This window comes from Felis catus, chromosome A3, assembly GCF_018350175.1.
Source record: "Felis catus isolate Fca126 chromosome A3, F.catus_Fca126_mat1.0, whole genome shotgun sequence".
Classification (NCBI taxonomy): Eukaryota; Metazoa; Chordata; class Mammalia; order Carnivora; family Felidae; genus Felis; species Felis catus.
Window position 1 is genome coordinate 22,800,032 of NC_058370.1, and position 25,244 is coordinate 22,825,275.

The 25,244-nt window shown below is 48.2% G+C and overlaps 1 protein-coding gene across 5 annotated transcripts; it reads right to left on the reverse strand.

Annotated features, from left to right (window-relative positions):
- Positions 1–1,474: 1,474 nt before the first annotated feature.
- On the reverse strand, positions 1,475–16,424 carry TGIF2 (TGFB induced factor homeobox 2). 5 transcript variants are annotated; one of them, XM_023251267.2, is made up of 3 exons: positions 16,293–16,424; positions 12,413–12,638; positions 1,475–4,223 (listed from the first exon to the last, which is right to left on the reverse strand). In XM_023251267.2, exons 2-3 carry the CDS (start codon positions 12,602–12,604, stop codon positions 3,702–3,704), a joined length of 714 nt encoding a protein of 237 aa, XP_023107035.1. In that variant the 5' UTR covers positions 12,605–12,638; positions 16,293–16,424; the 3' UTR covers positions 1,475–3,701. The 5 variants fall into 5 exon arrangements, with proteins under 5 accessions (XP_023107035.1, XP_006929850.1, XP_003983602.1 ...); XM_006929788.3 differs by lacking the exon at positions 16,293–16,424 and adding an exon at positions 16,155–16,257; XM_003983553.6 differs by lacking the exon at positions 16,293–16,424 and adding an exon at positions 16,062–16,205.
- Positions 16,425–25,244: the final 8,820 nt, after the last annotated feature.

Genomic DNA, 25,244 nt, shown 5'->3' on the forward strand with positions numbered 1-25,244 from the left:
ACCTGAGCCAAAATCAAGAGTTAGATGCTCAACCAGCTGAGCCAATGTGCACCACCTCAGAAATGCATATTAAAGCTTTTTTTCTAAGTGGGACTGTTACAGGAAAGGTAGATGTCTTTAGACAACATTTCTAACTTCAGAGGAGAGGGGTCCTAGCCGCATTGTCCCTGTCAACTTTCTCTAGTGCTTGCTTACTCCAGGGTTTATCAATTTGAAGCCTGATGTGCAAGACACTTTTGGTTTCAGTTCTTTGAAAATGGAATACTTTCAAAAGTGTAAGAAGCCATCTCTCCTAAGGCAGTCAAACCATCCACTCCCCCTTTTAGGGGAATATTAACTTTCCAGATGAAAATGAGTATTAAATTTATTTTGAAGAGCCCTTCCAGCATGTTTCTATTCTGCCAAGCCCTAGGGCCAAGTGTCTAGTTTGAGGGACACTGAGAGAAGGAAGTGGAAAACCAGGCTCTTGGATGAATGGATAAACTCAAGCTGGGGCTCTTTAACCTGGGGATCATGAATGGCGGGAGGCATCATCTCCAAATTTCTAAAGGGGAGTGACCTGTGAGAGATTCAGTAACTCCATCTATGTCTACTGGAATCAGGAAGAAGCTGATTTAGTTCTTTAGAAGATACTTCCAGTGCTTAGCCCAAACCATGTTAGTTGAATGCCAGCAGGCAGTGAACTGCCCATCACTAGTTCAAATAAAGTCCAGGTAGATGTCAGGGTTACCTTCAAGCAAGACAGACTTGAATTTAGATCCTAGCTGCATTTAATACTGGCTGTATAAATACAGTTCAGGCAAGTAACTTAACCAACCCCCAGTTCCTTTACCTCTGCAAAGGGCATCTCACTTCTTTCACGTGTGTACAAAAATTAAAGCAATAATGAATACTGCAAACACTGTGTAGGCCCGGGCATAAAGCAAGACCCTTTACGGCTTCAGTCCTTGATTTCGCACCATTTGGGCTGCAATTAAGTGTACAGTCATTTCATTATGAAATAAATGAAACCTACAGCTAGCTTAAGCAAAAAAGGGGAATTTAGTGCTTACATAATAGGGAAGTCCAGAGGTGGTACCACTTTCAGACATGACTAGAGCATCCATTTCATCTCTGCCTTTTTGTGTGTGCTGGCATCATACTGCAGTCCTGGGCTTTCCTCACTGGTTGAGGGGGAGGATAAATTTGCTAGCTCCCTAAGTTCCCTCACCACTCACCAACCTCAAAGCCTGACTATCCCAGGGAAGACTGGTTCAGCTTGGGATGCATAGGCTCCCTGCACACTGTGATGAATGGGATATGGAACAGGACTGAAGCCAAGGAAATAAGGGCATAGGGCGTACAACACTTACAGGTGGCTGCTAGAGGGAGGGGAAAGCAATAAGGCCTAGTAAGAACTCAGCAATTGCCCTATCTCCAGGCTGGGCCCAGGGTCATGGTGGGTCAATCTTTCTGCTTTAAAAAACAAAACAAAAACCAAAAACAAACTTTATTTGACAAAAGACAAAATCAAAAGTTATTTACAGTAGTTTTTTGCTCAAATAATTCAACGGGATAACTGTCTTCTCCAGGTTTATCTCACAACCGAACCAAGCAGAGGCTGCCCCACCCCCAGCCTCCCCATCTTGCACAAGGGGGGAATGCCAACCAGAATTCAGCAGCATGGCTCCCTCACCCCTCACCACCTCTACCGCTCAGTGCACCACCCCAGCCCGACACACTTCCAGGGTCCCTTGCTAAAAGCATCTCCCAACAGTCACACTAGACCTGGGCTCACACACGTGGGTGGGGTAGAAGAAGCTGGGCAAACAGCAACTTCAACTAATTTTGAAGGTGCTATGTTCTTTCTTTCCCAGCTGGGCCTCAGGAGGGTGAGGATCCCTGATCCCCCTGGGACATGCAAGGAGGCAGTGGGGCGGCAAAAGAGAGAGCCTAGGAAACTTGCCCACTCAGAGCAAAGCTCCATCTCCTTCAATAACCAATCCCCATTCCCACAGCAATGGGTAGGCTGAGCTACTGAGAAGTTGGGTAGCCTCCCTGAAAACTTCAGGGATCATCCCAGAAAGGACAGAACACATGTTGCTGCCTTTTGGCCAGGTCCACCCAAGTCAGTCACTCCCCAGGAATCTCCCCCTTGTGTCTGACTTGGCAACTTCAGGAAACTACAGGCTGGGGGCTCCTGACTGGTCTTTTGGCCCAGTAACAATGTTATTCGAAACAAAAATATTTTGGCTAATAATAACCTAGGATTAGTGTTTCTTAGGATATATAAAAAGATGGGGCATATTGCTGTTGAATGCTGTCAGCAGTGAGACAGCAAAATAAAAAATGGGGAGCAGGGAGAAGAGTAAGACCAATTATGATTTGTTTCACTGTGAAGTTCAGGGCAGAGGCCTCTGCAACTCCAATTTAAAAAAAAGGTGCAACACAAAGACACAGTGAACAGGCTTCATAACTGATTTCTAGCCCCAGCCTCCTTAAAAGGCAGTTCCTCAGCAGCTGGGGGCACCATTCCTTACTTCTTCCAGGAATAGTTTCTTGCCACCATCGTGGGAAAAGCTGCCCACTTGAGTCGGCTACAGGGCTTCCTGACCAGTAGATGGCTCACTTCTCTCCAAGTAGGAGCTACCGGGAGCTTTTGACATTCTGGTCCCACTAATCCAAGTTCTTAAAGGTATTCAAAACTCAGGCTGCAGGGCGAAGCTTTCAAGGATAAAGAAGGGGAAAACATTAAAGAGGAAAAAAAAAATCAACAACCAAAAAACCCACTGCCTTGGTCTAGCTTACTTCCCCCATTCCCCAAAATATAGTAAAAAATAAAATAAAAAAAAAAAAATAACACCCCCCCCCCCAAAAAAAAAAAACCCACCTCTCTGGTTTTATCATCCTTCTCTGCTCTGTGCTTAGAAGGTTTGGTCAGATTCTCTGTTGGACCCTCTCTTTATACTTAAGAAGGCTTTATTCCCTTCTGTGCCTGATGCAGAAAAGCCAAAGCCCCAGATTTTTTTTTTTTCTTTTTTTGGTAAATCAAAACAACAATACAACAATGTTTTGGAATTGAGAGTTAGCTGGTCCCCAAAATAAAAATACTCCTTCCTTGTAAAACACCAGTTGCAGTGGTGCATGGTTCTCAGTTCATCAGACTCCATCACGCAACACACTCACTCCCCACACCTGGGCTAACTACTCCATTAATGCAAACCCCAGCAAAAAGGGAAAAATAAACACAAAGTTTAGTGAAAACCTAAACATTCAACTGGAGTCAGTTCTGTTACATCTTCTGGGTTCCTCTTCTCTTTTGTTCACACTTACAAACTTGGAATGTCCACACTTGGCTTAACAAAAAAGAGGCCCAGCTCAGGGGCATAGGTCTGAATGTAGTAGGTTTCCTGTGCCCAGCCTAGGAAAGCAGGCTGGAACAAAGGTGTCCTGGGCATTCTCTGGAGAAGCAGCAGCAGCACCATGCCTGTCTCCAATCTCAATCTCATCACTGAGGAGGCCTGGAGAAATGGCAGTCAGCAGAGAGGTCCCCATCACAGTGCAGTGACACCAGCTGGCATCTCCCTGCTGAAGACCTCTGGACAGAGGAGATGACCCCGATGTTTGGCAGTGATCCAAAGAAAACCCTCTGTATGAAAGGGAACCAAAATGGAAACCCAGGACAGCTGGCTCGAGCCTCGAGCACCCCTTTTGGCAGATGCCTACTTGGGGTTTTCAGAGACTAAGGGAATAGGAGTGTGCAGTAAGGGGGGTGATGGGTCCTGCTGCTTCTGAAGCTCCATCTCAGCAGCCCTCTGTAGCGCCACCTCCACCAGCAGCTGGAAGCTACTGAAGTCCTCCTTGTCCTGCTCTGGGGGTGTGGGCGGTGGTGTGTTGAAGAGTCCACCTGTGGGGCTTCCGGCTTCAGCCCTGGTCAGTAGGGTGAGTGTGTTGCCAGGGCTCACCAGGGGCTTACGAGGCTCCAGCTCCCCTTGTGGGAAGGGGGCTGCTGGCTTTTCCCCCTGGCCTGGGTGGAGTGGCATGGAGCACACAGACAAGGAGAGCACGTTGGTGGGGGCCGGTACAGACACAGCCAGCACAGAGGGGCTGCTGCCACGGGGCAGGGCCACATCTGAGGCCTTACCCCCGCGGCGAGAGATGGTGAATTGGTTGGGGTCTTTGCCATCCTTCCGAAGCATGTCTGGTAGAAGCCGCCGCCGGGCGTTGATGAACCAGTTACATATCTGGAATGCGTAGGAGTCTGTGGTCAGTTCACTCAATCAAAACCAGCTATGAAGCACCTAAGTTCCTGGCCCCAGAAACACAGCAGCCAAACAACAGAGACACAATCCCAGTCCTCAGACACATTCGTGTTAGGAATTGAGAATTGAAGTCATCATACAAGTGAATATAAAATTGCAACTATGATTCAGCCAATGAAGGGAAGGTCCAGTGGAGGGGACAATAATGGGAATACCCGATCTAGTCTTTGGGGACTCAGGATAGAACTGACAGAAGCAGGCAGGGCTTATCCCACTGGCCAGAACACCAGGAGAAACCACTAAAGGGCCTCAAGAGTGGCCTGACCTACATTTCACACTGTAGATCCTTCTCCTGACCCTTGTCTCTTCTTCCAGTTTATCAACAGATATTCACCAAGCAAGCACCAGCTGCTGTAGGGGGCTAAGACAGGAACCCTCTCCCCCTTACCTCCTATGTGCTGGGATACTGGGAACTGTGTGGGCTGCAGTAATGCCTAACATTACTGTTTACTGAATGGATCAAAGGCCCAGCTTTCCTTAGGGCTCCCGTACCAGTTTCTACCCCTGCTTATCACCTTTCTCGGCCCATCCCCAGGACAAGCCCCTGGGTACCTTCTTTCTGTGGACTCTATCTGCCTCTACCCAGCCAATCGGACAACCACCTATGACAGGAGCTGGTGCCTGGAGTTGGCATGGCTCCTTGCCCAGCAGGCTGCAGCTGTACCCATTCCACAGGTGCAGGGATCACTAGGCTCCTGACCCTGTCAGGCTGGGAAAGATCCTGGTCAGGACAGATCCAGAGCCTTGTGGCTTCTCTTTCCTCTCCATTCCAGCCTGATGTGGGGGATTTTCATTCATTTTTCTTCATCTCTATGGTCTTCCCAGTACACGTGAGCACACACAACACCAGTCACCAGTGACACTGGCTGACCTGAATGCTCTATAGCTGCAGGGGAGCCCCAGAGAGAGGTAAGGCTGAACGGCTGGGCGCGGCAAAGGAAAGGAACAAGCACCTATTTGATACCAAGTATCATGCCAGCCATCTCACTTGTGTTACGTTTTTTTTTTTTAACGTTTATTTATTATTGAGAGACAGACACAGAGTGTGAGCAGGGGAGGGGCAGAGAGAGGGGGAGACACAGAATCCGAAGTAGGCTCCAGGCTCCGAGCTGTCAGCACAGAGCCCGATATGGGGCTCGAACTCACGAACTGCGAGATCATGACCTGAGCTGAAGTCGGACGCTTAACTGACTGAGCCACCCAGGTGCCCCTCACTTGTGTTATGTTTAATCTGCATACAAGCCTGGAAGGCAGTGAGCAGTGTCCCTGAAGTACTAAAAAGGGAACCAAACTCTTGAAAGACAAAGAATTTGCCCAAAGTCACACAGGCTCCAAATGTAGAGCCAGGTCTCCTGGCTTTAGGGCCCCTACTGCTGCTCTTACTGTGCTTTGCTGTGCCTTACCAAACAGAACAGATAACTGAATAATCATGATCATAATCCTAAAACCAATCAGGTGCTGTTCTGAACATTTCTCATCTAATTACTCATTTATTCTATAGCTTATGAGACAGATTCTGTGATGATCACTTTATTTGAACCAGTGAACAGAGGCCCTGATCAGAGAGGGCTTCAGTAACTTGCTCAAGGTCACCAGTTTGAAGGCTGGACTCTGTTTCAAGCAATCCCCACTGCCAGGTGAAGAGACCGAAGCCTTCTCTGCTTGCTCAGATGCTACCATTTCTGCATCCTGCAGCTGCCTTCCCTGCTACCTGTGCTACCAGAGGATACTGAGCCTGCTCACCTTAGCTCTCCATGTGGGGGAGATGGTCAGGTCACAGTGACCTGGGTCAAGTGAAGTAGGGATGAGCATTTCTGTTGAGAAAGCAGTCTTGGGGAGGGGAGCTTAGGCGTTTACTAGCAGCTGTGTGGGCACCTAGCCCCTAGCTGCGCCTCCCATTTTGGCTTAGAATTCTGGGAAAAGAACAGCAGGAAAACACCCCCCGCCCCCACATATACTTTTCCACATGCTCACCCTGGTCCACAGAAAACTTGGCAGCATACTGTCTGTTTTGTCTTCTCATCCGATAGAAATGCACAGCTGAGGGGGGCCAGGCAAGGGCAGGACGCCTGAGTGCACCACTAGTGCCAGCTGTGAGGGTAGGCTATCAGGATTCTCTGTAGCCCCTTCCAGCTGCCCAACCCATGCCCAAGTCAGGAAAAGAGTGTATTTGGCTTGCCCCCACTCAAGGTCCTTGGGGAGTTGGTAGGGAGAATGCCAAGGTGAATTCTGTCATTGATATGGCACAACACAGGCTGGGTGCCTGAAAGCCTCTCTCTACCATAAAACAGGGCCCCTATCTGAAAGCCTGCTGTCCTGCCAGTATTTTTTTTTTTTTTTTTTTTTTTTTTATCAGTGTCTGGGATGAAGAATGTGGGAGGAATCACTGTGGCAAATGGGAGTTGAGGGGGGGAGCACCAGGAAGCTGATGAAGGCCATGAGGATCAGAGGAGGGCCTTTGAAGAAGGCAACACAAGTGCTTTAATTTTAATGTCTTTTCAACTGTGAAAGAAACAAAAAGGAGTAAGTGAAGGGCATGGAAAAGACCTTCCCTAAACATCACTGTACCCTCAATGTGTGTTGTGACCACCCATACCCAGGTGTTCTTAAAGTCATGTGGCTATCAGAATCCCCTTGAGGGGGACTTAAAAAAGTAACTATCTTGGGGTGCCTGGCTCACTCAGCCGGAAGAGTATGCGACTCTTATCTCCCGGTTGTGAGTTTGAGCCCCACGTTAGGTGTGGAGATTATTTTAAAAAACAAACAAAACAAAAAAACACTATCTCTCACCTGCTCTATAGATCCAGTGATGGTGGCAGGATCAGGAATGTGTTATTTTTATTTCTTTTAATGTTTATCTTTGAGAGAAAGAGAGTGCGAGCGTGCGAGCGTGGGGGAGGGGCAGAGAGAGGACTCAAACCCACGAACCATGAGATCATGACCCGAGACAAAGTCTGCCGCTTAACTGATCTAGCCACCCAGGTGCCCCAGGAATGTGTATTTTTAAACAAGCTCCCCCAAGTTCTGCTTCCCCGGGCTTGGGAACCAATGGTTTAACCTCCCCCCTCCCTCACCCTCCCTCCAGCTTTGGGAAAGGCTTCTCTTAGGAAGCTGCATTTGAATGGAGTCCTAATGGACTTCAAGGAATGGGGAGCTCAGCCGACCCCACATTGGTGTCTTTTTTTTTTTTTTATACCAATAACATTGGGAGTTAGTTACACTGAATTCTTAGTTCACTAAATATTGTCTTCCCTCCCTACAGGACCCTACCCAAGGGCAGGGATAGTGCCTGTTCTACCAGTTTCCAGCACACAGGACTACCCCATCAGTAGTAGAGTGAAAGAGTGGGGCCTGAGCCCCCTCTGCCAGGTTACCCTTCCCTTCCCAATAGGCAAACGGCCCCTGAGAACAGTCAGAAACCACAGCAATAAAGTGGGCTTATAGGGTGTCACAGGGACCAGTGAAAACCCTTCAAAAATGACTTTTTTTTTTTTTTTTTTGGTCTTACCCTCCCAACTGCCTAGCCCCAGGCCAGTACCAGCAAACCAGTTAGTTAAATGACTCATTGACTTGCTAATGAGATTGCTCCTGGGCCAGTTAAAGGAGACAATCAAAAGAGCTGTCCCCAGGGAGAGAGAAAACAAGCTTGGCAAAATGCTGATGCTTGTTGAAGCCAGGTGATTGGTACCAGGAGTGCATCAGAATATTTTCTTTTGTGGATATTTGCAAATGTTCTTAATAAACAGCAAAATTTTTAAAATTAAATATAGGAAAAAGAGATGCCTCCAGGGATTTAAGGCAATTTTTCCCAATTGAGGGGCCCCTACATTTCCTTACTTTTGAGGTCCTGCCTGTTGACATTTCCAGGACTTCTTCATTTTCCATCAATTCAACAATTATTTACTGAGCACCTACCAGATACCAGGCATTGAGCTAAACACTTGGGATCCAGTGTTAAGGAAGACTTGGCCTCTGGAGTTTGGTGTGTTCTAAAAAGCAGTTATAGTTCATTGTCCAAATGCTGACCCAGTCCTGGTACTGTGGGAGCACACATCTCCTTTGAGGGTTGGGGGTCTCCCTGGTCAGTAGTGGGAACAAAGTGGTCTGGGGTACTGATCAGTGTGGCATGAATATGGGGGGAAGGGATGAGGCCCGCTCTGCAGACAGGGTCAAGTAATATTGTCATTAGGTTGGTAAGACTCATTGAAGGGTTTTAAATAGAGTGACAAGTGGTGTAGGAAAGCCATATTATAGAAATATTTAAGGGGTGAATGTTTAGGATTTGGTGATTGACCAAATGAGCTGAGAAAGGGCAGTTGAGGGGAACCCCTTAGAAAGGGCAGGAGCCAGCTTGGAGAAGCTTTCCAATCGAGAAATCCGAGGTGCCTGTAAGACCACCAACAGAGGTGTATGGATAGGGGCCATTTGGGATTCATGGTATAGTTTCCACCAAGGGCCACATGGTCCCCACTGCTCCTTAACTCTCAGCATGACTCTAGAGCAGGGAGGCCACCAATGGAACCTTTCCCACCAGAACACGCCAGGATCCAGGTGCCCTTCCTCAGAAGTTTCCAAAAGCAAATCCTTGCCCCAGACCTATATTTCTCTAAGTGGGATCAGGGATATATCCTCCAGGGATCCACTATTTCTCACAAAAAGGTTTAACTTTATGTTTCCATTCCGATCTTGAGTAGGAGCACCATGGCCTCTGGTAATCCAGACTTGCTCAACTCCAGAGTCTGTGCCTTTTTCATACTACAACACCACAGCCCAGTCAGCCAAACACCACCCCCCACCTACCATTTTACATTAATGCAGTTAATAGAGTCTCATTGATTTGATATTTATTTACTTTGGAAAACTGGTTATTTTACAATTTATAGGAGCAAAAGCAAGAAGTTTTTTTTTTTTTTAACCCAGTTTTATGTTTGTATGTGCTTAAACGATAATGATAATAAAAATGTTTCAAGTCAACATAACAGGAGGAAGCAGGTCCATGAAAAATAACTTCTTTAAAAGAAACTGGTACATTACTCAGATATAAGAAACAGTGACCCTGACAAAAAGCAATTTCAATACAGTATGATGTGTGGTTTGACAGCACAGGTATGAGGTGTACCAGGAATACACAGCAGTGGCCTCAAAGCCAGGCAAAGAATGCTTTCATGAGGAAATGCTTAAATGGAGTGTGCCAGTTCAGAAAAGTCAGGAAGAAGCCACAGGAGAAGGCCCAGAGGCACAGAGGTCCGAAGGTTCACAGGCCTCAGAGAAAGGAAGGACTGAGAGATGAGGCTGATGAGCTCTTGAGTTTAGACTCTATCCAGAGGACAATGGGATCCATGGAGTGTATGGCATAATCAGATTTATACTTGTGTGTTCAAGAGAATGGGCTGAGGGGAACATTTCTCTACTTGTTAGATGTTAGATAAGATGCTGTCCATTTCATGAACCAGTTAGTAAACCCAATTCATGGGGTGCCTGGGTAGCTCAGTCAGTTAAGCATCAGACTTTGGCTCAGGTCATGATCTCACTGTTTCATGAGTTCAAGCCCACCTCGGAGTCTGTGCTGACAATGTGGAGCCTCCTTGAGATTCTCCCTCTCTCTCTGCCTCTCCCCTGCTCAAGCTGTCTCTGTCTCTCTGAAAAATAAATAAACTTAAAAAAAAAAAGAGAGAGAGAGAGAGGTGAGAATGGACTGAGGGAAAAAGGCTGGAGGCAGAAGACCAACAAAGAGCCTATCTAAGTAATCCTGGTTCTCAGGTTCCAGCCTTTGGCCTGTGTTGTTCTACATCCCGTAGTTCAAGTCCACTTCTTCTGGGAGGCCTTTTGAAGCTCCAGACTGGCTTAGAAGCCCTGCCTGGGTCTCTGCTGCCTTTGTCCCAGCAGTGATCACTTTTTGCAAACACCAATGGCTAGGTCTTCCCTCAATTTCCCATCCTAGACTAGATATTCCTTGAAGGTAGGGATGTGTCTGGTTCCTTTCTGGGATCTCAACTGTAGTTGGGAGTGCTCAGTGGTATACCATGAAATACTAGGCACTGCTACTAGACATGTGGGGTCAGTCCAAGACCTATGATCTAGGAGAGATGAGGAGAAGAGCAGAAACACCCACTCTGTGCTCACTTCACAGTGAGCCTTGAATTCGTCTTCTCCGTTCCTCCCCCTTATGTGCTATGAAAGTGCCAACAATCATCTCCCTTTCTCAGTTGAGGAAATGAGGCTCAGGAAAAGGCAGTGGACCTAGCCAACGTCCAGGCTTCCTCTTGTGGAGAAGATGGGATCTGAGTCAGGGTCTGTAATTCTAGAGCCTTTCTTGCAGACAGACTCCCATTAACCACTACCCAGAAAGTATAAAGTCAGGTGACAGGAGTTCTAAGGGCTGAATACTCACCATGAGGCATCATGGAGGAGGGATGGGAGCTGGGAAGAGATGGGAGGTTCAGAGTAGAGTCAGGGAAGGAGGGAGAGACAGCATCGTAGATTGAAGTAATAGGCTAGGAAAAGACAGAGGTAGAACAGGTGGCAGAGGGGTTTAAGGTGAGGCTTAGCTGGCTCATGACGGAAGCACTGGGGTCCAGTGGGGTAGGGGGTGGGCCTTTGTTAGGCTGAGGGACTGCTCTGTGTCTCTCAGGTAGGTGAGAGCCAAGCTGGAAGCAAAGTAGTGGTAGTCCAGGGTGTCCTGCCTCAGCACTTTGAAAACAGAACCACACCTACATATCAGCAGTTGGGGCAGTTCAAAGGAGATAATACCTTGCACTCTGACAAAAAGTAGATTAACACAATTTTCAGATATGCTCATGTGCAAGGTTTACAAAGCACTTACCTTGTTTCTCTCTCTTTTTTAAAGTTTATATATTTATTTTGACAGAGACAGTGCGAGTGGGGGAGGGGCAGAGAGAGAGAGAGAGGGTGAGAGAGAGAGAATCCTAAGCAGGCTCCGCACTGTAAGCTGGGAGCCTGATTCGGGGCTTGAACTCAAGGAAACTGTGGGATCATGACCTGAACCAGGGAGCCTGATTCGGGGCTTGAACTCAAGGAAACTGTGGGATCATGACCTGAACCAAAACCAAGAGTCAGACACTTAACTGACTAAGCCACCAGGTGCCCCTATTTTCTTTCTTTCTTCTTCTTCTTTTTTTTTTTTAAAGATTTTATTAAAAAATATTTTTTTAATGTTCGTTTATTTTTGAGAGAGAGACACACACACACACACACACACACAGAGTGCAAGCAGGGGAGGTGCAGAGAGGGAGACACAGAATCCAAAGCAGGCTCTAGGCTCTGAGCCGTCAGTGCAAAGCCCAACATGGGCCTCCAACCCATGAACTGTGAGATCATGACCTGAGCCGAAGTTGGATGCTTAACTGACTGAGCCAACTAGGTGCCTCAAGATTTTTGGGGCACTCTCTCCCTCCCTCTCTGCCCTACCCCTGCTCGTGCCATCTTTCTCTTTCTCTCTCTCTCAAAAATAAACGTTAACAAAAATTTTTTTTAAATTTATTTTTAAGTAATCTCTGTACCCAACCTGGGGCTCGAACTCACAACCCCAAGATCAAGAGTCGCACATTCCACTGGCTGAGCCAGCCAGTCAGCACTTTCACATCCAATTCTGAATCTGCTCCTTATTAACAATTCAGGCAGGGGAAGATTCTAATCCCCACTTTACAGATGAGAGCAATCAAGATGTCTACAGCTCCTATGTAGCAGAACTGGGTTTTGAACCCAGAACCTCTGAATTCTTTGCCCTTTCCTTGACCGTGATCCCAACTCATTTTTTAACCACACTGCAGACCACTAGCTGCCTTTCTATAACCAAGTCACTATCCAAACACTGCTCTGGGGCTGGAGGCCAAATCCCAAACACTCAATGCCTTCTAGCCTTCCCATGGCCTTCATTGTTAATGACATCAAGACTTTAATAATGATGCCTTGCCTCTTCAGAACTCTCCAAAACTGATATCTAGCTCAAGGACTTCATGTCATTGTCTTCCCATGAGGCAGGGAGAGTCGGGGGGGGGGGGGGGAGGTAGTTCCTCATGGGGTCACAAAGTGCATTAGTGACAGGGCTTAGACTGGACTAGAACCCAGGGCTCCCGCTGCTTGCTTCTTACCTGCAGCACTGACAGGTTGGTTTGTCCAGAAAGGCTCAGCTTCTCCTGTTCTGAGGGGTAGGCGTTGTAGCGATGCAAGTACAGCCAGTCCCGGAGGATCTTCACCGACTCTTTGGGCAGGTTCCCTCTGCGCTTCCTCTTGCCTGCCAGGGAGAGGAGGCCTTCATCCTCACCCAGATCACTGTCTGACATGGTGTCTAGGGGCTAGGCTGGACCTTGGGCAAGCCTGGAACAAGTGACAAAGGGGATGGGGACATTATTACCACACATTGCCTCTCACCCTTTCCCTGTCCCCAAACACATCATTATTAGAACTTGGGACACCAGAAATGGGGAATAGCAAATCAAAGTCTCAGGCTATACTATGGCCTGGGCAACCTAGAAGGGATGAGTCCAAGATGCCTCCATTTCACAGGGCCAGTAGATGACTACTGAAGTAAATGGCAGCTTATTAATAAGCAGTACTGGACTAGAAATAATTATAGCTACCACTAGAGTCTGTTTTCCATGCTCTGTACTGAGCACTTCACACTTATTATCTCAATCCTCACAAAGCCCTTGTTAAGAGAGATACTACTGTTATTGTCATTTTATAAGTAAGATAACCAAGGCCCAGAGAGAAAGCCCTTAACTTAAACAGGTACCATGAGATCCAGTAATTTCACTCCTAGGCACCTTCCAAAGAGAAATGAAAAACTTATGTTCACACAAAGCCTTCAACAGAAATGTTTACAGCAACGTTACTCGTAATAGCCAGAAGGTGGAAACAACCCAAGTGTCCATCGACGGAGGAATGGATAAGCAAAAATGTAGTCCATCCACACAGTGGAATATTATTTGGCCACAAAAAGTTGCTAAGTCCTGATCCACATTACAGTGTGGATGAGCCTTGAAAATATGCTAAGTGAAAGAAGCAAGTCACAAAGAACACATATGATTCCAACTTAATGAAATATTTAGAAGAGGCTGGACGGGAAGAGAAGGATGATAGCTAAAGGGGTATGGAGTTTCTTTTTAAGGTGATAAAAATGTTCTACAATTGACTGTGGTGGTAGCTACATAGTTGTGAATATACTAAACCATTACTTGTTTGCTTTAAATGGGTAAGTTGTATGGTATGGGAGTTACATCTCAAGAAAACTGTTATGAAAAAAAAAATTACAACTCCAGGATATGGTATGGAAATATGGTTTGGACCAAGGTTTGCCACCATCACCAACCAACTCCTCTCAAACCTCCAAAGTCTATACCATCTTGCTGCCCAGGTCTGGAAAGTCTATTAATCACCATGTCCCTACAGCAATCCACATAACATTTACTGCACCTACTGTGTACCATGCAGAGAAGAGTGTTGAGTCATCCCTATTGGTTGTCTCAGACATTCTCCTTTGTCATCTAAGCCCCTGGTTTGGTCCATGAATCAACTCCTCAAAAATTCAGATAAATGAGCAAGGCTGGGCTCTGGTTTTCCCATCTTGGCTATGTGACCTTGGCAAGTGTGCTCTCCTCTCTGGGCTTGAGCCCCCTCTTCACCTGTCAAATGAAGGAAGGTGTTTCCCTAGACAACCCAACTCAGTTGCTCATCCCCCTGACAAACTTCTTGTTCACACATGCAAAAGAGATTTACATTTTAAAACCAAAAGTTCCAGGGCAAGCTAATGCCAGAATCTGGAGGCTCCTCCCTCCTCAGCCTTTTAACAGCTACCCAGCAGGCTGGGCCAACAGACTCTGGCATCTCCCAGGTTTTGTTTCCTCGACTTGGGCCAGAGCCCAGATATCTGGGCTGGCTAGGCCAGGCTTTCGAGGGAAGGGTCTACCCTCCCAGCCAGGCCACCTGGAGGTGAGACAGGCATTGGTTAGAGGTGCCACTCCTCAGAGAACACCAAGAGCAGGCTGCTTTCTGAAGTCAAGTTTCTGAGGTCTAGCTGGCTAGGGCAGCTGGGATCTGGGCTCGGGGATGCAGCTCTGGCAAGCTATGAGAAGTTTACTCAGGGTTATCTGTACAAATTCCACCCTGGCTACCAGCCAAGTCCCAGTCTGCAGGGTTCCCGAAGTGGCCCACGGAGATGACCCTTCAGTCTACACGGACCTCTCTCCACTGGTGTCCTGCACTCCAGTTTACAATCCCGGAGGTTCCAACATACACCGCCCCCCACCCCCGACGAGACAGACACACACGCCCTCACCACCAGGCAACCTTCTTAACAGCGCTGAGATAACAGGCACCAAACCATCGCTGAGCTCCTAGAACCACCATGATTTTCACCGACAAACACAGCACCCACATAGTTTACTGAATCCCACGTCCAGCACGAACAACTGGTACCCACGACACAGCCCAATTCCTGGATACATGCCTACCCACAAACTCCAACCGACCCGCCCACCCACGAACTCTGGGGAAACTCCAAACGTCATCACACCAGCGATCAATTCTTACCCCAACTGGCCTGTGGCAGCACCCTCACGACACGACACCGGGTGCACCCTCCTACACACTCCACGACGCCGACCTGCGGCCACTCCCGAACGAACTTTCTGACAACTCCCACAGCTCGCCCCGACACTCCCCCGGCCGCGCACTCAAGCTGCATTCCCAGCAGTTCACACAAAGCGCGCAGCCTCCCCCGCGGCCCAGACCTAGTCGGAGCACATGGCTCCCGGGGCGGCGGGGAATCGGCCTGCGCTAGGGGCGCCTGCACCCCTCAGCCCCCTACCCCGCGCCAGACTCGGCACCCCCGCTTCCCCTCGGACCCAAAATGTGGTGGGGCGGGGGCTCTGGAAGAAAGAAAACTCACGTGTCTGTCCCGGGGCAGGAAAAAGTTTGGTTCCCACCCCCTTCCCCCGCCGCTCGGCGCTGGCTGACTCTTCGGGGCGCGGGGATGGCCGAGCCTGCGCGCTCGGCTTTGTGCTCCGAACTCGGCCCGGAGGGGGAGGGGAGGGGGCTGGGCTCCCACCTCCGCACCGCCCCCCCCAGCCCTGCGCCCAGACTCCATGTTGGCCGCCCCCTGCCCGGGAGACTGCGCGCTTCCCCAGCGGGAGGCTCGGCTCACGCTCGGCTGGCCCGAGGGTCCGGACGCACACAAACTTTCTTCGGGTCGCCGGCCCCACGCGCCTTGCTTCCTTGGCCCGCCTGGGAGTGACAGATGCCTCCGAGACAGACTTTCCTTTGTTCCAGGAAAGGGGAACTCGCGCGGGCTCCCCAGCCCCCCAGCCCCGGGCCCTTCCCGCTGCCCCCACCCGCAGCTGTCACTCTCGACGGCCCCCACCTCGGCTCGGCCGCGGCGGGGGGTGGGGGGGCACTGCCGGCGGTTAGCAACGTGCACTTTTTAAACCAAACAAACCCGCCCCCCGCGCGCTCACCCCGGCCCGGGGCAGGGGCGGCCCTCTCACAGGCTGGGATCGTAAGGAGCTGGGCCCCCCAGAAGGGCCCCGAGAGAGCTTCCAACCGGGGTGAATGGGACAGTCCCCCCCACCGGCCCCCGCTCGCACCCCGCAGTCGGGGCTCACAAACACCCGAGCTCACACACCCACACTCTCACGCGCCAGGACGACGCCCCCTCCCCCGCCCGGCGGAGAAAAAGAAACTTTCCAAGTTGTCCGCGCGTTCCCCGCCCGCCTCTGTCTCCCTCCTGCGCCCCGCACTGACTTTTCGGAGCGGCTTTTCCGTCCACGCGGCCCCGGGCTTGGTCCCGGGCGTCCTGGCAGGGGGCGGGGGGCGCCGGGAGAGCGCGCCGCGTACCTGCCGGGCCTGACACTCGGCCTGACAGCTCGCGGCTGGAAAGCACCTCGCGGCCTGACGTCAGATCCCCTCTCCTCCCCCCCCCCCCCTCCGCGCTTTCCTCGCCCTCCCCCACCCGCCGGGAGGGAGAAAACAAACTTTGTGCGGAGCGCGGCGAGCTACGCCCACCTCCCGCGGGGCGGGCTGTCGGCGGCCAGGGGCTTCGTCCCGCCCACCGCTCCCGGAGGGGGCGGGGCCGGGAGGGCACCTTCTTCCTGCGCCCACCCCCACCCTCAGGAATGCCACATGGCCTCTGAGGAGGAGTGGTGGGAACCCTGCCTCGGGAGAGTCCGCTTGGGGGCAGGAAGTGGCCCGTTCCTCCTTTCGTAGAGCGTTTCCGGAGCGCCTACTGTGTGCTCGGCGCTGGGAGTGCGGGCCGTTACGGAGGGGAGAAGTCATGCAAAACCTGACGCGTGTGGGAACGCTCCCTCCGCCACATCTCCCGCCGGCGGTGGAATTGTTCCCATTGCACCGAGAGGAAACTGAGGCCCGGTTAGTCCGGGGATTTCCTCCTAGCTGGTGAGGACCTGGCTCTGAATGCGACGCCTCTTCTGCCCTCAGTGGCCGGTAGAGTCGGGTAGAAGGTTGCCTGGGACACAACCCCAAAGCACGTAGCTCCTGGGTCTAGGACACGAGTGGCGGCCAGAGGTAAAAACAGCGCTTGAGGAGTGTTTGTAACACAGCGATGGCGAGCGAGACCCCTGGTGTGTACCATCCCGTCTAATCCTTGGGTTATGGGGTTGGTCCTGTTAACGAATCCGCTCCTGGTTTACCCATGAGCTGCAGAGGCCTCTAGACTTGGCTTCTTGTCACACAGTCAGCTAGTGTCATTCAGCCCAGGAGGGTCGGACAGCGGAGCCCAGCCCTTTGCCCACTGAGGCAGACCACCTGACTGGAAACCCCCAGCACTCCTCGCTGGTTTCTCTTTCCTCTGTCCACCACTCCCAACCCAGCGTGTTCCTTTTGGTATTCTCCAGCGGCGCCAGCACTCTCTTCTCTGCGCTTTGCTGTGTACCACAAAGTGAAATGCCTGTTGACCGGACCCCCTTGGCTTTCCCACCAGACTTTGTATCCCCCAGAGCGAGGCAGCGCGGAGTCAGCCTAAATCTGGGCAAGGCCTTTTCTGGGCCTCTGGGTCCTCATCTGGTCCCAGATATCTAGGACACTTGAGCAGCCTTGTAATGGCTTTTGGTCCTAATTAAACTTTAGCAGAGAAGAAATCCGAAAACAAAAATCAAGTTTTTCCCTAATAGGCCTTAAGCCAGTCCGAATGCTGATAAAATGACTGTGGAGGCTCACCTGGTTTCCCCACTGAAGCCAGACTTTCCTGCAAACTCTTAGAACCTAGTTGGCCACACTGCCCTCCTCACAGCAGCACTCAAAATGTGGGTGCCACCACCCAATGCTCACCATTTCACAGATGGGGAGACAGAGGCCCCAAATGATTTCTTGGGGGAAATGGTGCTCTGCCTCTGAGGGAAGGGAGGCTTGGGAGTCTTGGGTAAAGGTGAAACAACTGGGCCCTGGTCATTAGGCTCAAAGACACAGGAGCCTATGGGGCAGGAATGTTCAGAAGAGGGGGCCTGGAAGGGGAAGTGGGTGCAGCCAGGTGAGCCCAGAGGAGGGACTCTGTCCCCAGCACTCAGTGCCAGGGATTGCGGTCCAGTGTGTGAGGGCCAGACTGCCCATTTGGGGAAAGCCACTGGGACCTGGGCTACAGCCCAAAGACCTTCTTGCAAATTCTGCCAGTGGCAGCCCCCCGGGACCATTGCTTCCCAAGGCTTGTGCTAGGGGAGGTGCACTGGGACAAGTAGAAGGCAGCAGTTCCTTCCTCCTGCAGCAGGGCCACCTGGAAACTGGATAATGAAGCAGCTTGAGGAGCCCCTCCCCAGACTTCCTGGAGGCAGAGGGGAAGGGCTGGGAGGGAAAAGGAGGCTGGTTGTGTTTCACGATGGCATCTTGTAAACAGATTTCCCCAGGTGAAGCCTAAATACCAGTGGAATTTGAGAATTACCACATGTTTTTCAACTAGTATCAGAATTTAAGATGCATACATCGTCTAAGCCAGTAAGCGAATTTCCAGGAATCTATCTTGAGAAATAATCCCAGAACAAAGATAAATGCTTATATGAGATTGTTCTTTGCAGCAGTGTTCATTCTGGTGGAAGACTCCAAACAACTACATGCCCTTCACCAGGAGCTGACTGCTTCACAGCAACTCTGGGATGTTGTAATGGGGTAAGTCTGTGCACACTAACCTAGGGGATGGCCAAGGGGATGGGGGATGTATGTGTTATGACAGTTTGCAGTATCCCAGCAAGAAGGGACTTTGGATATACTTGGTAACTTTTATGGGAAAGCCTTTAATAACTGGGCAGTTATTCTTATGTCATTTTCCTCTTCAGTTTTGCTACCCTCTCTCCTCTTTTCACATATGAAAAAAACTGGGTCCCTGAGAGAAGAAGGGACTTGCCTGATAATGAAGCTGGAGTCCTGACTCCTGGGACAGATCTGGGGTGGGGTCTGGATGGGAAGGACAGGTAGGTTTGGCATCAGTGCCTGTGCTCCCCTGGTTGCCTCCAGTGGGCCATTTTAGGAAGAGCTCCAGGAACTCAAGACCCCTCAGGCCAGAAAAGGGACTGGATAGGTTACATAAAGCAACTGCTGCTATACTGGAAAACCCAAATGAGAGACTGCTGTCGATGGGGCTCCCTGTTCATTATACCTATTTCTAGTGAACTTGGTTATCACATAGGTTCAAATGAATGTCCTGTAAGTCCACATTGTCCTTTATGCCTGGGGTTGAAGGAAGTGGGGAAAGGGACCAGTTTTCACCTGGAGTCAAAGGGAGTCAAGGCTAGATCTGGCAGCATAAAGGAGATGCGGTTCTGTGGGGTGGAGGGAAAGAATCCCGAAAAGGCCAGGGTCAGTGAGTAATTCAGGAAACAGTGGAATTGGTCAGCTGGTAGGGCCTTGAAGGCCAAGGGGCACAGAATTTAGATTTGGCATTGTGGGCAGTAGGGAGCCCTGCAGGTTCCTGAGACTGGTTGAGAAGAGATAGGAAGTGATTGGAGGTAGGGTGGTCAGGTGAAGCAGCTCTGAGTAATTGAGGCCAAATTGGTGGAGACCTGTCTCTGAGGGCTAGGAGATTTGTTGCTCTCATGTGAGGTTCAGCAACTCTTCATCTAATTTGGGCTTCAGCTCACCAGCATCTTCCTTTTTAAAAAGCCTTGTATTTTTTTTTTTTTTTTTGTATTTTGTTGATCAACCACGATTTGCATAGCTTTCTCCTAGTTTTGGGTATTCATTCACCTAATTTTTGAGTGCTAAGTGCTTGACAGGCTGTGTGCTTAAAGCTGGGGAACCCACTGCCTAGGCTGTCAGGAAAGGTTTGGGCAACAGTGCCGGCTAGTAGAAAGGGTATGGGGTTTGGGATTTGGAGCTACTAGCCAGGTGATGTAGGCATACGATCCATACCCTGTGAGCCTCAGTTTTCCCTTCTGTGGAATCATGCAGCTTTGGTGAGGCTCAGAGAAAATAATGGTTGGGAAAGCCCTTTGTGAATTACTTTCAGTGCATATAGAAGAGCAGATACTATTATCAGTGTCTTAGCTCTGTCTCTAGTGGCTGCGTGGCATTTGACAATCTGAGTTCCAGCTTCTTCATCTGAGAAATGAGAGCGTTGGACATGACAATCCTAAAGGTCTCTTCCTTCTTTGGCATTCTCCCATATATGGTTTAAATGATTTTTGAAAGCAACATATACATAAATGCTTGTTTGCCCACAACTCTTTTATTTTCATCTTTTTTTTTAAGTTTATTTTTTTATTTTGAGAGAGAGAGAGAGGGAAAGAGAGGGAGAGAGTCCCAAACAGGCTCGCCAGTGTTAGTGCAGAGCCTGATGCAGGGCTGCATCTTACCAACCGTGAGATTGTGACCTGAGTTGAAACTAAGAGACGGATGCTTAACTGACAGGCGCCTCTGTTTTTATCTTTGCTGGTTTAAGTACTGGGGAATATTACCTAAAAGTTGTATATATCTGCATGGCTTTCTTAAATAGCCAGGCTAAGCTTTGTTCTGGTCATGCTTCATTATCTGATTGTCTTCCTGTGCAAACAGTTTGCATCACAACGATATTTCAGATGGGCCGAAGTTGTTGCATTTGAACACAGGGATGTTGGTGGTGGCCTGGATGTGGCAGTGACCTGCATGTAGGCATACCACAGTCTCTTCTCTTGATGCCCTCTGGCTTCTAGACAAAGATTAAGTAATGAGTGTTGTGGTTTTAATTTGGGGATTAGGAAAATCCCTTTTGATTTTCTGGCAGTCTATCCTACCTGTGAGCTGCTGGCTATGGTACTTCCAGTCATGGCTATAGAAGTCAGCCAGTCAGAGTTGGCTGTTGTGGGACTTGGGAGACTTAATGACTGCATTTTTCTTCATTTCTTTTATTAGGGTTGGTGTGATAGGATAGATGGTGATAACATTCATTTGGCGAGGTTTCATCTTTTTATATGTGGGAATTTTCTTCTCCTGGAGTATATTTTTAATTACAAAAGCAATATACTATGTTAATTAGAGCAAATTAATCAATGCAGAAGCATATAGAGAAAAAGTGAATAACCTCCCCCTTCATTCCCACTTTCCAGCATCAGCAGTACTAAGAGGTATGTATTCTTACTTGCCTTTCTCCACGTTCCTGTTCATGTAATCGCATGCAAATACACATCCTAAGAGGTGTTTTCTCTCTTCCCTCTTATTTACATTCTCCCCCCAGTTTCGACAGGGTTGCAATTAACATTGCATACATAAATATCTTTGCAATTTCGAATTTCCTGAAATAGATTCTCTAAAGTGAAATTACTGGGACAAAGAGTAAGAATGGATATTTTTGTGGCATAAACCCGAAATACTCTCCATGGCGGTGTTTTTAGTGACTGAGTGCTTGCTCACCCAGGTCCTGAGCCACAGGAGGTGTTAGTGATTTTGTGTGAATCTTTGCCCGTTTGTTGGCTGAAGAATAGCTTTTGGTTCTTTAAAAATATCTGCATTTTTGGGGCGCCTGGGTGGCGCAGTCGGTTAAGCGTCCGACTTCAGCCAGGTCACGATCTCGCGGTCCGTGAGTTCGAGCCCCGTGTCAGGTTCTGGGCTGATGGCTCAGAGCCTGGAGCCTGTTTCCGATTCTGTGTCTCCCTCTCTCTCTGCCCCTCCCCCGTTCATGCTCTATCTGTCTCTGTCCCAAAAATAAATAAACGTTGAAAAAAAAAAAAATCTGCATTTTTTATTATTTGTGAGATTGAAGATCTTAACATTTCATAAATGTTGGGCATTTGTCACCTGTGTATTATCTGCACATCTTTTGAAGTCTTGAGTTTGTTTCTGACTTTCAAGCTCTTTTCAGTAGGAAGAATGCTTAACCCTTGTTTACATTTGTTGCAGGTAGGCTTTTCTTCTCCCCAAGATTATTGTTTGCCTTACATGTTTCTAAGCTGAGTTGGTTTTGTTTTATTTATTAAAATAAAATTTTTTTTAATATTTATTCATTTTTGAGAGAGAGAGAGAGCATAAGCAGGGGAGGGGCAGAGAGAGATGGAGACACAGAATCTGAAACAGGCTCCAGGCTCTGAGCTGTCAGCACAGAGCCCGACGTGGGGCTCAAACTCCTGAGCTGTGAGATCATGACCTGAGTTGAAGTCGGATGCTTAACCGACTGAGCCACCCAGGAGCCCCAGTTTTGTTTTATTTTTTTAAAAATAATTATTTATTTATTGTAAGTAGGCTTTACGCCCAACATGGGGTTTGAACTCACAACCCTGAGATCAAGACCTGAGATGAAAGCAAGAGTCGGATGCTCAACCGCCTTAGCCACTCAAGTGGTCCATTTATTTATTTATTTAAAAAAAATTTTTTAATGTTTATTTATTTTTGAGACAGAGAGAGACAAAACATGAACAGGGGAGGGGCAGAGAGAGGAGGAGACACAGAATCTGAAACAGGCTGCAGGTTCTGAGCAGTCAGCACAGAGTCCGATGCGGGGCTCGAACTCACGGACCGTGAGATCATGACCTGAGCCGAAGTCGGACACTTAACCGACCAAGCCACCCAGGCGCCCCTATTTATTTATTTTTTAAGTAAACTCTATGCCCAACGTGAGGCTCAAACTCACGACCCTGAGATCAGGAGTCACATGCTGTACTGACTGAACCAGCCAGGTGCCCGTTTTGCTTGTTTATGTTTAAACTTTTCACTTGGTCAAATGTCAGTCTTTGTGATGTTGTTCATTGCTTTTGGGCTAAGAAAGAGTATTGATGATCAAAAGGTACTCACTTATACTTTTTGGTTTTGTTCCTTAAAGGTTTAATGTTTTTTTTTTAATTTTTTTAATGTTTATTTATTTTTGAGACAGGGAGAGACAGAGCATGAATGGGGGAGGGTCAGAGAGAGGGAGACACAGAATCTGAAGCAGGCTCCAGGCTCTGAGCTGTCAGCACAGAGCCCGACGCGGGGCTCAAACCCACAGATTATGAGATCATGACCTGAGCCGAAGTCGGACGCTTAACCGACTGAGCCACCCAGGCGCCCCTTGAAGGCTTAATTTTTAATATTTAACCCTTTACTGCACCTGGAATTTATTTTGGTTTACAATGTGAGGCTTAGAATCCCCATAACTTTTTTTTTCTAAATGGCATACATTTCTTATCCTCTTTCCTGTCTTCTTGGATGTGTGATATCACCTTTTCCAAGGCAGTGAGTTCTTTTTTATTTTTGAGAGTGAGAGTGTGAGCAGGGGAGGGGCAGAGAGAGAGGGGGACAGAGGATCCAAAGCATAGACCGGGCTCTGTGCTGACAGTAGAGAGTCAATGCAGGGCTCAAACCCACAAACCGTGAGATCATGACCTGAGCTGAAGTCGGATGCTCAACTGACTGAGCCACCCAAGTGCCTCGGCACTGAGTTCTTATACTGTGTGTCATGGTATCATCACGGAGGAGGTATCTTGAGACTACTACTGTGGAGGAGGTAAAGACAGATTTTGGCCAGGGAAGGAAAGCCTTTGAATTGAGATAATGACTCTTACGCCTTAAGGACCCTTACTTGCTCTTTTCTCTTCCAAGGCCCTGGAAGGGGTCATATATTTCTATAAAATGTACAAAATTAAGCAGTTTTCACTGTAATCAGTTAAGACCACTGTCTTATTCCATGATGACTTCCCTCCTCACTGTTCTCCTGTTAAGTGACCATGTGTTAGTCTTGGCTGTTTTTTGGATCCGGCTGAAGGTTGAGTTTGAATGCACTTAGTTTGGGTTTATTGGTTTGTGTGGTTTGCAGTCACTTCCATTAGTGGTTCACACATGTCCTGGTATAGCAAAAGCTGTCATGACACAAGGTTGCAGGAACAGAGGTAGTATCCCTGTAGACAGGTGTCCCACAGCATCGGCACCAGAAGTGCATAAGGAAGATAAGCAAGGTTTGAAACATCTGGAGTCAGAAGCTGGTCTATGGAAAATTCTTCCAGTCACAAAGACTGTAAAAATAGAAGCAAAGGACTCCGTTCTTACCAACACTTATTAAAAATGGAAGTTTCCTTCTGCCAAGAATGTACTTGAAAATGCAATGTATACAGTTATAAATGAACATGTGAGGAGAAAGACTGAGTCATCTTTATTTTCTCTCTATAATGTGGTATTACAAAACCCTTCTCATATGAAGGACCATCAGAGAATATGGCCCAAAAAGTAGGAAAAATGACTTACAGAGGTATTTCAGGCAGTTAATAAAAATACAGTGTTATTTTTCTGGATTTTGTGATGTTTGTGATATTTGTTAGTTTTTAAAAACTTTGTAGTTTGCTATAATTTTTTTCTCATTTTTGAAGAATTATTCACATTTCCCCCAAATATTGTGTATTTAATTTTACACTCTTTTTCTTAGTGAAGGCCTCCCCCAAATTATGTAAGTTTCAGGTCCCACAAAACACAGATGAGCCTTCAGTCCTCAGGATGAATATCTTGGCAGGATTGAGACTTATCTCTTCAGAAGATCTGGGTATAATTTGTCCCGCCTGGCCTTTTGGAAAATGAAATTTCTTGCACTTTACCCTGATTTTGACACTGAAATAAAACCTTCCTTTTTTTTTTTTTTTTTTTTTAAAGTTTATGTATTTATTTAGAGAGGGTGCATGGTTCTGGTGGTGGTGGCTGAGGGGGTGGGGGGCAGAGAAGGGGAGAGAGAGAATCCCAAGCAGGCTTGGCACCACAAGCACAGAGACTGATATGGGCTTTGAACTCATGAACTGTGAGATCATGACCTGAGCCAAAACTAGGAGTTGGATGCTTAACTGACTGAGCCACCCAGGTGCCCCTGAAATAAAACTTTTAAAAGAGGTCATTAAGTGAATGATACTTCATGCACTCTGTTCTTCACTTTGCCTTTTTCACTTAAGAGCATATTTTAGAGACCTTTCTCTCTTTTCACTTGAGGAGCTTCCTGGTTATTTCAGGAATTACCTCTTATCCCCTTGTGTGGACAGACCACATTTTGTTTATCTATTCATCCATCAATAGATGCTCAGGTTCTTTCTACCTTTTGGCTATTGTGAATAATGCTGCTATGAACATGGTGTACAAATATCCGTTCAAGTCCCTGTTCCAGAAGCTTCGTCAGGTTTTGGAGGCATTACTGTGCTGTCTCTCAGCTTTCAGTATTGCAGTTGGGAAGTCCCAAGTCATTTTGAGTACTTACTGATTCTGTGTATGTGACCTACTTTTTCTTCTTTAGAAAATTCTAGAATCTCCTCTCATCCTTTGTGAACTGGAATTTCTTGATGAAATACCCTCATAGGAGTCCATTTTTCCCATTTTGCTGGGAGTTCTGGGAGTTGAGTCGGGCATGGAAGCCCAGGGGCAGGTTTCCCCACTTAGTACTATGAGCTTAGTGCTTCTCTGGCAGTGTTCCCAGAGCTGAGTGGGGGAAGATGGCTGAGGGTCTGGACATCCTCAATAGTTAACACATAGATTTTTGTATAATCCCTCTGTTGCTGGTCCCTCTCTGAC